The 15,925-nt window shown below is 32.7% G+C and overlaps 1 protein-coding gene across 1 annotated transcript in view; it reads left to right on the top strand.

Annotated features, from left to right (window-relative positions):
* EYS (eyes shut homolog) overlaps positions 1-15,925 on the top strand; it is a 1,532,152-nt gene that overhangs the window by 978,579 nt on the left and 537,648 nt on the right. Inside the window, exon 26 of the mRNA XM_038554428.1 lies at positions 11,503-11,653. Coding sequence (XP_038410356.1) covers positions 11,503-11,653 — 151 coding nt within the window. The remainder of the gene's footprint in view (positions 1-11,502; positions 11,654-15,925) is intronic.

Here is a 15,925-nt window from a genome sequence, read left to right as displayed (position 1 = left end):
GTACACATTGCAGAGGTTCATCATTACATCTATATGATGGCTTGCCTCTCTACTTTTCCCCTTGGTATATCAGAGGAAGTCAAACAAAGCAGCATGGTTGGGCAGCACCGGTGGCGCAGCGGTTTGGCGCCGCCTACAGCCTGGGGTGTGATCCTGGGGACCCGGGGTCGAGTCCCACATCGGGTTCCCTGCATGGAGCGTGCTTCTCCCTCTGCCTATGTCTCTGCCTCTCTCTCTCTGTGTGTGTCTATGAATAAATAAATAAAATCTTTAAAAAAAAAGAAAAAGCAGCATGGTTTTGGAATCATGGATCAAGAAATCCCAGCTGTTGAGCCATTAGTAGTGGTTTTGGACAAGTTGCTCTATGCAAACTTCTGAATCCTGATTATCTCAGATGTAAAATAGGGATAATAATGTTTACAGTAAACAAGATAATGCAATACAGAACACTTAATATATCTATTATGGGTGAATAAGGAAAGGATGACTAAGTTTCACCTAGAATATATGGTAGTAATAAATGTCTGGGTGAGCTAGATCTCTGCATTTTAACAGACTTCTATTGAATAGTATATTTTTCATAGTTCCTTGAACATTCTTTTTCTCAATTTAGTGTCATTTAAATAGTTTTTTGTTTTGCCTCAATAGTTTTCTGTTGATAATAATAACACTTTTATTAAATTACCTAGTCCATTGTTTTATTAATATTCTCTACCAGTATTTTTTATAATAAATTTATTTTTTATTGGTGTTCAATTTGCCAACATATAGAATAACACCCAGTACTCATCCCATCAAATGCCCCCCCTCAGTGCCCGTCACCCATTCACCCCCACCCCCTGCCCTCCTCCCCTATTCTCTACCAGTATTATCCTTAATTCATGCAATCTGTTCTTTGGTAAATGCATTTCTTTTATTCACGACTACATATAGTTTAAATCTAACTTTAGTCTAGAACACAAAAATTATTTTGTATATGATATATAAATAAGATTATGGGCTTATCCACTTTTTGACCCTGAGTTAAACAATAAATTCAGAGCAAAGCAACTAGAATACTGATTCTTTGAAGACAGGAGGACACAACTGCATGCAGAGCATAAAATGAGAAGTAAGGTAAAGCAAGAGAATTACAGGTTAAAAACCCTTCCAGAGAAAAGAGTGAGTTTAAGATAATCTAACCTGGAGTGAAAGAGAGAAACAGACTTCCAATTTAACAACATTCTGAACAAACAAAATATTATGGATTAACTATGTGCCCACAAAATCCCTATGTTGAAATCCTAACCCCGAGTACCTTAGAATGTGATTGTATCTGGAGATAGGGCCTTTACAGGAGGAATTATGGTTCAATCTAGTTATATGGGTGGGCCCTAATCAAATATAACCAATGTCTTATTAGAAGAGGAAGAGACACCAGAAATGTGTGTGCCAAGAGAAAAGGCCATAGATACAGGGAAAAAGCCAAGGTAAACCAAAGAGTGGGCTCTCAGGGTAAACCAAACATGCTAACACCTTGATCTTGGATTCCCAGCCCTTAGGTCTGTGAGGAAATAAATTCTTGTTGTTTGTTAAGCCCTCCAGTCAGTGGTATTTTGTTATGGCAGACCTAGGAAACTAAAGCATCAAACAAAAGTAATCAACCAAACAAAAAAGCATTTATTGGGTGTCTGACTTATTTTTTCAAACACTCAAGTTTTCTATCTGACGGTCAAAAGATGTGCGGATTGATACACATTTTTACCATTAAACTTGCAATGGAGTATCAAAAAAGTTAAACAGACTTGCCCATTTCTCTAATCCTGTTTTCCTGCCAACATTCCCACACACACAGATTGTGCTCCAGTACCCCCAGGTTTTCTTTCAATTTGCCCAAGTCCTCCTTGTGCCCTCAGGGGCTTTTGTTTATGATGTTGTCTCAGCCTGGCACATTCTTACCTTATTCTGCTGGTCTACTGATAGCTGCTTATTTTTCAGTTTCCATCTCAAATCTCCTGTGAGAATTTGTTCCCTGACATCTCAGTTTAAATCGACCCCCCAACTCTTTTAAGCATGTTGATGCTTACTTTATGTCATCCTCTCTCTTGAGATTTGAATTACAAAATATGGCACTAATGCTGTTTTGCCAATCTTGTATCCTAGTGTGGACTGTCTTGCCTGACACATAATAATATTGAAAAATACCTGTATGACAAATTAAGAGTAAATGTCTCCTAGATAAGTGATGAACCTGACAGTCAAAGGAATTCTTTCTGACTCCAAAGTCCGTGCTTTCCCTCTTTCTTCTTAAAAGTGTGTGTGTATACATATTTTGTATACATATATATCACATTTACATATTTATTTATATACTGAGCAATTTAGGAAAGGACCAGGGAACAGAAGTAATGTAGGTATTTCTAAAATGAAATTCAAATGAGGAAACTGCATATATGGTATCAGGTAGCTACGGTGCCTCATTTTCTCTTCCCCCCTCCCAAATAAAAGATACAGAAGAATAATATGGAATCCCCAGTGACATTTCCTTAAGGCAAATAGGCTTTATGAATAATTGTGGAACTGCAACTAGATTAAACTGAAAATGCCCACCAATATGTTGAGCTTTGTGGAACTTAATTCTGTAACTAATCTGACTACAGACTTACTCTCTAAATTCTCATAATGAAATCGTTAGCACTCTTTGAAAGTGTGATGTGTTGACTAGCTCCATAAAAAATGTTAGGTATACACTTGCAGTGTAAGCCATACACGAGCTCTCAATGTCTCTGAAACTCCAAGGGCAAATTTTTAGATTTGGGAATGAAAGGAGGTTCTCTGAGGATGTTTTCATCATCCTATCACTTTATACATTTCCATCTGCTTTTTGATCCTACCCTTATTTCTCTGAGTAAATGGACTTCCTCTATCACTTCCACTTTTGATATTTTCTTGAACAGTTTTAAAGGCAGTCACAATGTAACCAAAGATTTTCTGAGGGATTGCCCATGGTAGAAATTAAGGTACCACTATATAAACTCTCTTTAAAACTAATAAATTATATTTCACAATTATTCTGCTGGCTTACTTTATCCTTTTAATATTTCAGAAAATAAAATTTTAAAGACACATTTTATGAGTATTCAGAAGTTATGAATATCATACTTAAAATATTTATATAATTTTACCAAACTAAGGTATAAATGTGTGCTAAATTAATCTAACTTATGAGGTTTTACTAGTGTTCTTTTTCTAAAGTAGATATTTCATCTTAAGGAATTATGCCTAAAGTGGCTAATTGCTCATAATGATAAAGATAATAATTAGATATTTTGTTCCTGATTAAATTTAATCAGTGATCTTAGTATCTAATAATCTAATGTCAATTATATTAGTATTGAGTATTGTTTTAGAGATCCTGAAATATAATTTAATTAGAGCCACTATAATTAATATAGGATATTAAGCATATCACTGTTTTTAATCTCAATTATAAATGCAAAAATATACTTAAAAATCCATTTATCTGGTGCAAAGATCAGAAATTTTAGCAGGGAACAGTCTTTCAAAAGAATCATGACATGATGTGGAAAAATCTTTGTTGCAGATAATAACATAAAGGTTAAAACAAATTTATCTTAAGGGCGCCTGGATGACTCAGTTGGTTAAGTGTGTGATCTTGGTTTTGGCTCAGACCATGATCTCAGTGCCATTAGATCAAGCCCTGTGTGGGGCTCCAATGTTCAGAGTAGAGTCTACTTGAGATTCTCTCACCCTTTCCCTCCACCCCCTCCCTGCTCACATACTCACTCTCTCAAATAAATAAATGAAATCTTAAAAAAAAATTTATTCACAATGTTCCAAAAGTATAAGGCCCAAAGAAAAATTGACTAGAATAATACTTAGCTTAGAACTAGCTAGGAAACAATTCAATTACGTGATATCTTCAATACTAAATTCAGAGCTTTTAGCTACTCTTTGCTCAGCTGCCCATAATTGTTAGAAAATCTGACTATGGCTCAATGAATGCCAACAGTTACTTTGCCAGTAGAAAGTCCCATGGGCAGAGGGATAATCCAATCCTAACATGGAAACCAGGGCCAGTCTATGGTCACAGTGGAAGTGGAATTTAAGTACCTGGCAGCTTGTGGGCTTCCTGACCACAACAAGGCTACTTCTGTAAAACCACCTTAAGGGAATAGTTGATGTATTTCTAGGAATACAATTGATGCTATAAACTAAAATGCAAAATTGATTTTTCTAAGGCCAGTAGGCCAATGCCTTAGTTTTATTAAAAAAAATCAAAGATAGACAAATCATAACTCTGCCAATAGAGAGGTTATTTTTTCACTGGAGAAACAAAGCAGTCACATAATGAGAGAACACACTACATAATTGAATGCAAAAAAGAATGGCACACTGTTGGTGGTATTAGATGGTGAAGAGATCATTAAGACTGCAAATATTAATAACATATAGGTAATAAGTGAAACTTAAGTAAGCTCTTAATTATGAGCAGCATTTAAATGGTTGGAAGAGAAACCTTGGCAGGTGGAACAATGAGGAGACTTATCTAAATAATAGAAAATTCCTGTTGTGGAGCTGTCAGAGATACAGATAAATAAGAGCCTAAATTGGAGGGGTGGGTGCTTGGATTCCAGATAAAGATTTTTAGAATTAATATTTTTGGCAATAATTTACTTTCCAAAGTTTTAAATTGAAGAATTTAACTTAATTTTTTCAAAGATGTTATGAGGAGTGGAAGCTGGGTGCAATTCCATGTCCCCTGTGGAAACTACCTGAATAAATATTACAGGAATCAAATCCCCCTTCATAAAAGAAATATCCTCTATTTATTTAATTCCCTCTTAAAAAATCAATTTTTGATGAAACAATAAATTTCTTTTAAGCTGATTCATATAAAATATCCCTAGATATCAAAGGTAATTTGATCTGATATATATAATTGTGTATTGGCATCAAGTATATGAATTAATATTTATCTTTATTTCTATTTATGTGAATAGACAGCTTAGGGATCTAAATTCTCCCTGAAAGTATAGTTATTTTGATTTTATAGTAATTTATTTTTATGTTTATGGCTGATTAAATAAACTGGTGTTTTCAATGTGAATATGATAGTCTGTTAATAAGGAGAATACACACATGTTCAGGTTCTGTGGTAAGTTTTAATCACTGCCAATTGAAAATGCTTTCTTAAATATATGATAGAAATTAGTAATTTCTAAACCATGACTTTTATAATGCTCAAGAATAATCAGATGATAGAGTTAATGTCCAACATAATGAAATTTTACTATTTGCTGCCTCTTTAATTGTTTATTTATAAGATTGACCTATTCCATGTATTCCCTCTAGTCTTTTCTAGGACATGTTGAAGCTTAGAAATTGTTGCTGTATGATGATAGGCATGCAAATAATAAAACAGTAGGTTACCCACATCTTTGTTTTCAGTATAGTTATTTGACATTTCCTGGCATCTACCCTGAATACCTAAACATAATGAATAGAAGTTATGGCACACTAAACATTTCTTTCAGGTTCTAAGTAATGGAGAGTTGTTAATGATTACTATTATGTGAATACAAATGACAAATAAGAGCAATCACTGTAAGTTGGGGATAAGAACAATTAAAGGTAGTTCAAACACCAGGAGTCTTGAAAAGACTTCTATATATATATTTATAATTATGCAAAAAAATGTTCTACTCATTTGACCTTTAAAGTACCCTGTGTACTGATTTTAAAGAAAGCATTAAAATCCTTGATGGAAAAATTTTACACTGCATGGTGTGCTAGGCAAACTGTATCATCAGCAAATGCTAAACAATAATGTTGTAAGACTGTTTTCTTATGTTCAGTCAATTCCTGTTAGATTCAATCGGACACAATCAAAATAGCATTGCCTCCACTCTAATGAGCCTAAGGGGAAAGATATGACTGCTGTTAAAAAGTGTGTCTCTTGAATAAAATAACAATCCGGGTATATGAAATATTAGAATTGCATTTTCAGCAAGGAAAACATGATGGTCTACATTGTTATAATGGAGGTGTATTTATTTTCATCTTTCTTCAGCTTAGCTGCCAACTCTCTGGAATATATGTATTAGAAAAGATAATATGCCATCCTTGTATTCATTTACAGTGGGTAATTTATTTCAGAAGTGATAATAGCTTTGAAAACAAGAATAACCCAATGTAGAATTTTAAGTATGAAAGAAAAATTCCCATACTTATCCAAAGGTGAAAGCCTACAAATTAGTACATGGATAATAGTGTTGATGGTGAAGCAGTTTACCCTTTGTGACAATGAATAGAAATTGTACATCAATAATAAAAACCATAATAAATTTTAGAGAAAAGCCTCAAAGTGATATTTTTATAAATAATCTCCTATCATGATATATGAATCTTTCCCTAATACTTTGAGTTCTGTTTATTTATTCAGATCAGAAGTCATGGCAAGTTTATAGCCAAGAGTTGATAATCAGAGGCTAATCACCTAATCCATTACTGCTCATGCAGAGTACCTTTTTAAGGAACTAAACTCTATGAGCTAACACTAATTAAGAGAGGCATGTCTTGAGATTTTAACAAAAACTGTTATCAGCTCCAGCTCCGATTAAAGAATCAAATTCCATACTCAGTTAACAGTAATACTGCTTCACTGGTGTAGTTAAAAGATAATATAAAAGATCTTTCTATACATTGGGTCCAGTAATTATCTCCGTACTCTCAGTACTGTTCATACCAAAATCTGTATCAGTCAGGACACTACCAGAGAAACAGACCAAGTAGAAGACATATATTAAGAGATTTATTTCAAGGAATTGGCTTATGTGATTGTGAGGTTTGACTGGATAATACAAAGTCTGAGGGGCAGGCCTACAGACTGGAAACTTCTGGGTGGGACCTAGTGCTACACACCACAGGTGGAATTTCTTCTTCAAGGAAACTTCAATTGTGTTTTTTAAAGCCTTCCAATTGATTGGATGAAGTCCACTCACATTATGGAGGGTAATCCCCTTTACTTAAAGTCAACTGCATGTAGATATTAACCATATCTATAAAATGCCTTCACACCAACACCTAGATTAGTGTTTGAATAATAGGAGACTATAGCCTAGCTAAGCTGCCACATAAAACTAACCATAACAGACAGTAAATTGAGAAAAATTTTTGAAGAAAATTTAGTAATATATACATATGGAGAAAGCTTATATACTGCAAGTTAAACTTACAGAATTTTTCCTAAGAAAACAAATTGATGTGTGTATTAAGACGTATGCAACAGCCATATATTGTAGTTTTACAGAAAAGGGTGAAAAAACTAAAAAAGATTTCCAAATACCCAATGGGTTGGACATTTTAGAACAAAGTACAAACATATGAACAATTACTATGCATTCACTAAAATTAATAGTTTGGAATAATATTAACAGACAAATGTTTTTATTATTAAATTGACAAAGAAGGCAAATTCTGGAAGTTTATATGTTACATTCTCAACTTTGGAGAACATTCTATCATAACATGAAAGTTTTAAATCGCAGGAACATTAATAATAGTTCCTTCTGGTAAATGCAAGTTATTGTGCTTTTCTATTTTTATAGTTTCAGCATTTTATGATATATTTTCTAATAAATATAATTAGAAAGAGTACAGTGCATGCTATCTTCAAAAGAAAAATGCTGTCATTCATTAAGCATCTATTTTAATTCAGATAATATCTTGTAAAACTACTCATTATTCAACACATACTATAGTATTTGCCACCTACAAGGCCCTGTTGGAGGTTTGAGGATACAGGAGGAACATAACAAAGGCCTCTCTCTCCTCATGCTGGTGACATTGTAGTGAATGAACTATAATCTCAGTAGAGAATAACATGTTCCACATGCTCAAAGTAGAGAGGCTTAAAGATCTGGCATTGAACTGAGCTTTCTTTCTCAACTACAGACACACAAAGGCTTTAAAACTCTACTTTTCATTTCTCTTCCAGCTTTCACCATCTCTCAAAATATCACATCTTTAATATCTATTATTCTTCCCTCTTCCTACCACAATCATCTTAATAACATGGAGATCAATTTTCCAGTATTTCTACCCTGCATTTGTGTCGTTTGTCCTGCACAACTTAGAACCATCATGTTTTAAATTAATATGTATTATATGTCATGTTTTCTCATTTTTATTCTGTAGTAAGATCCATAAGAATAAACACCACAGTTAAATATGAACTAAGTACAGATATTTAATGAAGAAAAAAAGAAAATATTCTCATTAGAATAAAATATTCTAATTTATAATATAAATACATAAATACATATGTATGTGTATTTTAGACACAAAATTTAATGGAGTAAATTTCGAACCTCTTAATAGCTTTATTCAGTGATTCATGAATACAAAGTATTCATTCTAGCAGATAGGAAGGAGCTCCAAAGACCTATGCAAGGCAAAGGATTTTATAGGTAGAAAGGAACAGAAATAAAGAAATTGTAGTAGGCAGAAAAAAAATAGATTGTTTATTCACTTTTCTTATAGGAGATGGCAGAGGATTATCAGGCAGATTACCTAGCTAATGCTAATCAGGCAATGGGTTGGTTGAAGGTCCCATTTCTGGGACCCCTGAAACTGTTCTTAAGTATTGGTTTGGTGACATGGGGGCTTAGCATAAATGAATCCATTTTGGATCCTTGTCTTTAAAAATTAGATGTTGGATAAATTATAATGAGTATATATTTATATATATATAAATTTATATATAAATATATAAAGTTTTATATATATTAAGCTATAAAGCTTTATAAATGAAAAGCTTTTTATAATATAAAGCTTATATATATACATATATATGTGTGTATACAATATATAATATATAATATATATATATAAAGCTTTTTTAAATTTTTTATTTATTTATGATAGTCACAGAGAGAGAGAGAGGCAGAGACATAGGCAGAGGGAGAAGCAGGCTCCATGCACCGAGAGCCCAACATGGGATGCACCGAGAGCCCAACATGGGATTCAATCCCAGGTCTCCAGGATCATGCCCTGGGCCAAAGACAGGCACTAAACCGCTGCGCCACCCAGGGATCCCAAGCTTTTAAGTTACCTTTTCAGTTATTGTAATCAAGGGCCAAAGAAATATGTTTGATAGTTTATTGGATTTCATTTGCTTAACGAAATATGGGAAATAAGTTCATTAACAAAGTATTAGTGAATAATTATTATTGCTATTTTTAAATAACACAAAACAGTAAAAATTGTTTTTCCAAACATTAAAATTTAAAGATTGATTGGGATAAAAGTAGATGTGGTTTTTATTTTTATCATTTAATGAATAACTTCCTAGAAGCTGTATCCTCCCTAAGATATTTTTAACAACTTAATTGTAAGAAGTAATTAACCCAGAAAGCTTCTAGTTTGCTTCTAAATACAGAATCCAAGAATATCAAATGGGTTCTAAAAATGTTCAACACATTTTTCTCCCAAGTTCTTAATATATAAAACAGCATTGCCTTTTTAAAACTTGCAAAACTTTCTTTATCAAAGCATAATGTTATCTGTATGGCTATACCTGATCTTCGTTTTTATTAACTGTGTATCACAATATATAGATAGAAGGAGGATTCAAAAAAATCTCCAAAATTTTTTAAGAAAAAAAAAGTACATGCATCATAAACATGATTTATTCAATTGTTCCTATTCTTTATTCGCTCCATAAGTGCTTTAATGTGTGTATATTTGGGTGTGTGTATGTATTCACACATATAGAACAGACTTTCTGGGGTTATGAAAACATTACTAAAATCGAACATAGTGGGCTATGCAGCCTAAGTGAATAAATTTCAAGTATTAGAAGCAGAGAATATTCTTTGAATAAGCTTGACTGAGCTTTTATAATATTTTATAATATTTTATAATATAAAAATAACCAGAAAATCCCTGTACAATTCTGAATAATTCTTGAACCAAAGGAAAAAAATCACAATAGAAATTAGGAAGTATTTTGAATTACATGACAAGAAAGAACTTTTGTACACAGTAAATTTATTCTTAGGAAGAAGTTTACAATCTTGAGAGCATGTATTAAACACCCTTGAAACAAGAGAGTAAATTAAGTCCAAAGAAAGTAAAGAGAAGAAAATCATAAATATAAGAGCAGAAAATAATGGAGTAGAAAACAAACATGCAGTGGCAACCATCCACGATACCGAAAGTGTATTCTTTGAAATTTGCTACTTCCAACCAAGATTGATCTGCTAAACAAATAAGAAAAGGCATGAATAGCCTGTATCACAAGAAAGAGACATATCATTAGAGTCCCAACACCAATGATATTTTTATTGGGAATAATATTTGGCAGAAATATATTTTATGCCAATATTTTTTATAAATAAAAGTATTTTATGCCAATACTTTTGAAAATTCAGATCAAATGAAAATGTTTTAAGAAAAAATTTAATAAAATGGACATGATAATACATAGATAGCTGTATTTAAGAAATACATTACATCCATATTTAATACTTTCCTCAAAAAAAAATTCCAAGTCCAGATTACTGGACAAACATTCAAAAAACTGTGGACATAATTCACCACAATAAAGAGAAAAAAAGGAAAAAATGATATTTGATAATCTCAGTCAAAAAACTGAACAGAGGGATGCCTGAGTGGCCCAGTAGTTGAGCACCTGCCTTCAGCCCAAGGTGTGATCCTAGAGTCCTGGGATTGAGTCCCACATTGGGCTCCCTGCATGGAGCCTGTTTCTCTCTCTGCCTGTGTCTCTGCCTCTCTCCCTCTCTCTCTCTCTCTCTCTCTCTGTCTCTCATGAATAAATAAAATCTTTAAAAGAAAAACAGTTGAGTTTTAAAAAAAAAAGCTGAACAAAGTTAGAGGATTTATGCTACAAATATCTGGATTTAATAAAATGTATCAGTATTTCAGGCAGTGTAATATTGGTGCATTTTATTTTATTTTAAAATAAAAATTATTTTTATATTATAAAATATTATAAAAGCTCAATCAAGCTTATACAAATTCAGGGGTAGAAATAATGGACCAATAAAACAGAGTGCTTGGAAACATACACACACACAGACTCCTATAGGCAAAAAGATAACCATATTTAAACCTAATTTTTTACATGTTTCATTCACACAGAAAATTTAACAATGTAGATAACTGAAATAGAATGTTACACTCAAATGTCATTTTAGTCATGATGAGAATATCTCTTAATTACCAGGATATATTTATTTCATTAAGTGACGGCCACAATTTTTTTTCTGTCAAAATTTAACTTTGTATATATGTACTTAAAATATTAAGGGTTTCTAATTTAAAACAGATTAATCTACTTCTGGCTTTGTTGATTTTATGGTGAGATAATCTATTTACTTAAATATTTCTTCTTTTGTTAATATAAACTTAATTGGTCAGGCAAATGTTTATATAACATGCTAAAACTATAATTTTTTTTTTCTTAAATGGTTGCAGGCAAGAATTTGATCCATGTAGAGCTGAACTGACTATTCTAGGGAGGACTGTAAAATCAAGTGAATCTATGAATCATGTATCTGGAAAACCCTTGCCAGAATCAGGATCTGTCTTTATTGGTGGATTTCCATATCTTCATGGTGCAATCCAGGTATTTCTGTTGATATTTTAAAATATATTTATTATGGGGGCACCTGGGTGGCTCAGATGGTTAAGTGTCAGACTCTTGATCTCAGCACGAGTCTTGACCTCAGGTTCATGAGTTCAAGTTCTGCATTGGGCTCCACACTGGATGTGGAGCCTACTTAAAAAATATAGGTAGAAAAAAAATATAGATAGATAGATAGATAGATAGATAGATAGATAGATAGATATAGAGATATAGGTAAGTAAATATACAAAATATGTATTTATAGTTAGGTAATATATATTTTATATATAAATAATATATAGACTCTGTGTGGTGTCTGTAGAGAGAGATAATAAAAATATAGAAAGATATAGAGATATAGTTAGGTAAATGTATAAAATATATATATTTAGGTAAATCTATATTATATGTAAATAATATATAGATTGTGTGTGTGTGTATATATATATATATATATATATGAGGTTTTTTTAACTCAACTGGTTTTCTTTTAAAGATTTTATTTATTTATTTATTTATTCATGAGAGACAGAGAGAGAGAGAGAGAGAGAGAGGGAGAGAGGCAGAGACACAGGCAGAGAGAGAAACAGGCTCCATGCAGGGAGCCCAATTAGAACTCAATCCCAAGACTCTAGGATCACACCCTGGGCTGAAGGCAGGTGCTCAACTATTGAGCCACCTAGGCATCCCTCTGTTCAGTTTTTTTACTGAGATTATCAAATATCATACACACACACACACACACACACACATACATATAATCATTTTATGAAAAAAGAAAAACTGGAAAACTGGAAAGTTTCCTGGTTAGTGGAGCTATATCTTCATGGTTTCAAAAAGAAATTTGAAGCAATTCTACTAACATATGTGACTCCATCTATCCTACCAAAGTATGCTAAAAGTTTACTGTTCTCATTACACAGAAGTGCTCTGTATCAGGCTGTTTTTCCATCATATGGCTATACATGTGCAGTATATTTCATGATAATATTAAGCATATAGGCCTTTGTTCACTCCTATGCTAGTGATTTCGTTAAATTTATGAATGGGTTGGCTTAAGAACACACCACAAATCTGATTTCAGAAATGGAACTGTGACAACTGTTCCCAGACTCCACTTTATATGGCATTACTAAAATGTAAAAAGTTCTCCCCAGAGTTTTGTGCATATGCCAATGCACTCTCTAAATTTCCCATTTAGATAAGCTTATTGTCTTCATTATTAACCTATATTTTTGGATAAGAGCTTGCATGCTGACTTAAGTGCTATTGATTATTGGTTCCATTTTGTATTGTTACAAAGACTTACTTTAAAAATTTAAGGTTGCTTGTTAACTGTACCAATCGCTTATTACATTTAAGAATCTTTTCTCTTACTTTACCATTGTACTTTACATATTTGAACGTGCTATTTTATAATATTGGAAATCTAAATTTCTCTTATTTCAAAGCCCCACAAGTAATATAAATTAGGTATAAATCTCACAATATTATAAATGTTATGACTCTATTTTATGTAAATGTTATGACTCTATTTTATGTAAGCTAGAAAATTTCAAAACAATTATACATAAAGAACAAAAGTCACTTGCATAGTTGATGTGGCATATATGCCTTTAATAAAATAAGGGAATTCAGTCTGTAAGTATGCAGACATTATTTTAGATTTGCTTTTACTCCATTAAACTTTTGTGACTTTTTCTACAGTAATGTACTTCACTTGACTTTTTCCTAAACAACCTATAAGCTCTATAAAAGAGTAGAAAATGTCTGTTTTGTTTACCTTTTTATATCTCAATGCAAGGACAGTTTCTATCACGTAGTAGATGTTCGATAAACATCTGGTATATGTATGATTAATTAAAGAGTGGATGATAGGATTCTAAAAACTTACATAAATTAATCTTTAGTCATTTGTACTTGGGTTAATTTCTTATTTCACAGCTTTATGTATATTTACTAAGTAAAAGATGAGATTTCATATAGAATTTAATTTTTATGGGCATACATGAATTAAATGCAGGTTCTCAAAACTCAAGAAGCTAATACTCTATTGAGGAGTACAGAAATGTCTCTAGAAAGTTAAGTATTTAGTCTAATAGAAATAAGAAAATACAAGATAATAGAGAAAAATAGAAATTCCTGGGGGAATAAGGGACTTTGTCATTAGGCAAAGATGTGAGGAGTGACCAGGTGTCTACCAGGTAAATAATATGTAGACTGTCATTCCAAGCAGATGGAACATCATACACATAGGCTTAGGTATCAGACAAACTTAGGAGAGGAGGAGTAGGAATAGAAATAACTCATTATTGTAGAGGCATAGAGTTTGGTATGAATTGATCAGGAGGAAACTTGATGTTGGAAAAGTGAGCAGGAGCCTGAGCATAATGGATCCTGTATAAAATGAGAAATATTGTTTATTTTAATAGTGGTGCCTATAAAAGCCATTTAAGAAGTTTGAGCAAGGAGTGATCTGATGTAGTTTTCACCCTGCTAGCAGCTGAAGTGTAGGATTGGAAGGGTCTAGATTACAGGTCAAGAATTGGTAAAGTTAGGTAATAGGAAAAATTAAACAAGAAATGGTATTGTAACAATAAGGGTGAGAGGATGATTATGAAAACTATTGAACTTGTAAATAATTACAGGAAAAAAAAACAGAAAAATCGGAATTTGTATGACCAGTATAGCTTATATAAGTAGGGAATTTATAGTGTCTTACTTCAGATGGGGATCATAAGATTATTTATGAAGATGGCAAGTTCATTTTTGCATTTACATTGATTTCGGGCAAATATAATTTTCAAATATTTACCAGCTGGTTTGCCATGAACATTGTATCAGTACATGTCTGCTACATATCATCCTATCAATAGGACATTGTGATATACAGTAAGTTATTTGAAATTTGAGCCTTGAGTTCTTAAGTGATCCTGACTGTATGGCTATGGGAGTCTTTATACAGGTGATAATGAAAGCAACAATCACTGATTGGACTGATTTTGTAGGATGGGAGAAGACAGAGCTAATAGTCTGTCTAATTGGGGCTAATGGGGATCAGTAGCCAACGAGAGGGCTAAAGAAGAAGGGCCCCCAAAAGTGGTTAGAGAGTAGAGAAATTGGTACTGGCACAAGGGGGAAAAATACTTTCGCAAAAACCAAGGACTGAATTTCCAAAAGGAGTATACGTTCAACACCAAAGCTAAAAAGGTCAACCAGCAGTTTCAGGAGAACAATAAGAATAGAAAAATAAATTATTACTTTTTGAGGAAAAATAAATGGAATAGAAGAAGCAACAGATATTTGATTACTTTTTCTAGAAGCTTGTTAATAAAAAGAGAAAGGTGTAGGTATCTAGGGGAAGACAGAGGATTAAAGTAAAGTTGCAGAAATAGATAATAATAATTTACTATATTCCGAAGACTTCTTCTCCTAAAACCTTTTTAGAAAGGATTGGCATTAATTAAGGGAATGTCTCAGTAAAAATGTGGTATTCATTCTGTGATGCAGAAGAACTGGACATTTGTCACAATCAGATTTAGAGAAATATCAATGTGTAGACCAGTGAAGTTATCTGGAAATTAAAAGAACTGCCTACTAAGCAGTTTTCTTCTTCTTGTTAAATATGCTGTATTTGAAAGATTTTGTGTCAGTCCCTTATTGATTTTTTATTCTTTCCATATACTGTCAGTATGTCACAGTAATTGTGTATGTGTGTGTGTATGTGACATTCACTTATATTGCTATGTACAAAATGATTGATACAAGCAAAATAGAAAAAGTATCTATATGATAGTACTAAAAGAGAAATCATGATGAATCAGAAAACAGAAAAAAAAAAACTTTGTGAACCTGTTTCTGTGCAGTACAGCCCCTTTGAATATCTAAGTATCATGCAGCCTCTAACTATCTAATTATTGTGTTCTGATTAAGAGCTGCTGTTTAAGCACAGTGGGTTGTCAGTGCTCAGAAAATTAAAAACAACAGGTTTGCAGTATTAAACACTAAGAAATAGAACTATAGTTGAGTTCTCAAGCCAGTAAGTGCTAAGTTACACTTACTCTCTTTCCTGTAAGTTTCCAACGTCTTTTTTTACTGGCCAGATGCCTTCCACGTAATAAGAGTTCCTAATCCAATGTGTATATGTTGACAGGTTGTTTAATGCTTCCTTTAACAAAAACACACAGAGCTCAGTAGGGAGGAGAGAATCAAACAGTTAGGCACTTTCAATTTTGTCCCTGAAGTGTGAAAAATTCTGTGTCCCCTGAGGAG

Source organism: Canis lupus, chromosome 12, assembly GCF_011100685.1.
Source record: "Canis lupus familiaris isolate Mischka breed German Shepherd chromosome 12, alternate assembly UU_Cfam_GSD_1.0, whole genome shotgun sequence".
NCBI classification, from domain to species: Eukaryota; Metazoa; Chordata; class Mammalia; order Carnivora; family Canidae; genus Canis; species Canis lupus.
The sequence above is the reverse complement of the archived record's forward strand: the minus strand, read 5'-3'. Positions and strand labels throughout refer to the sequence as shown.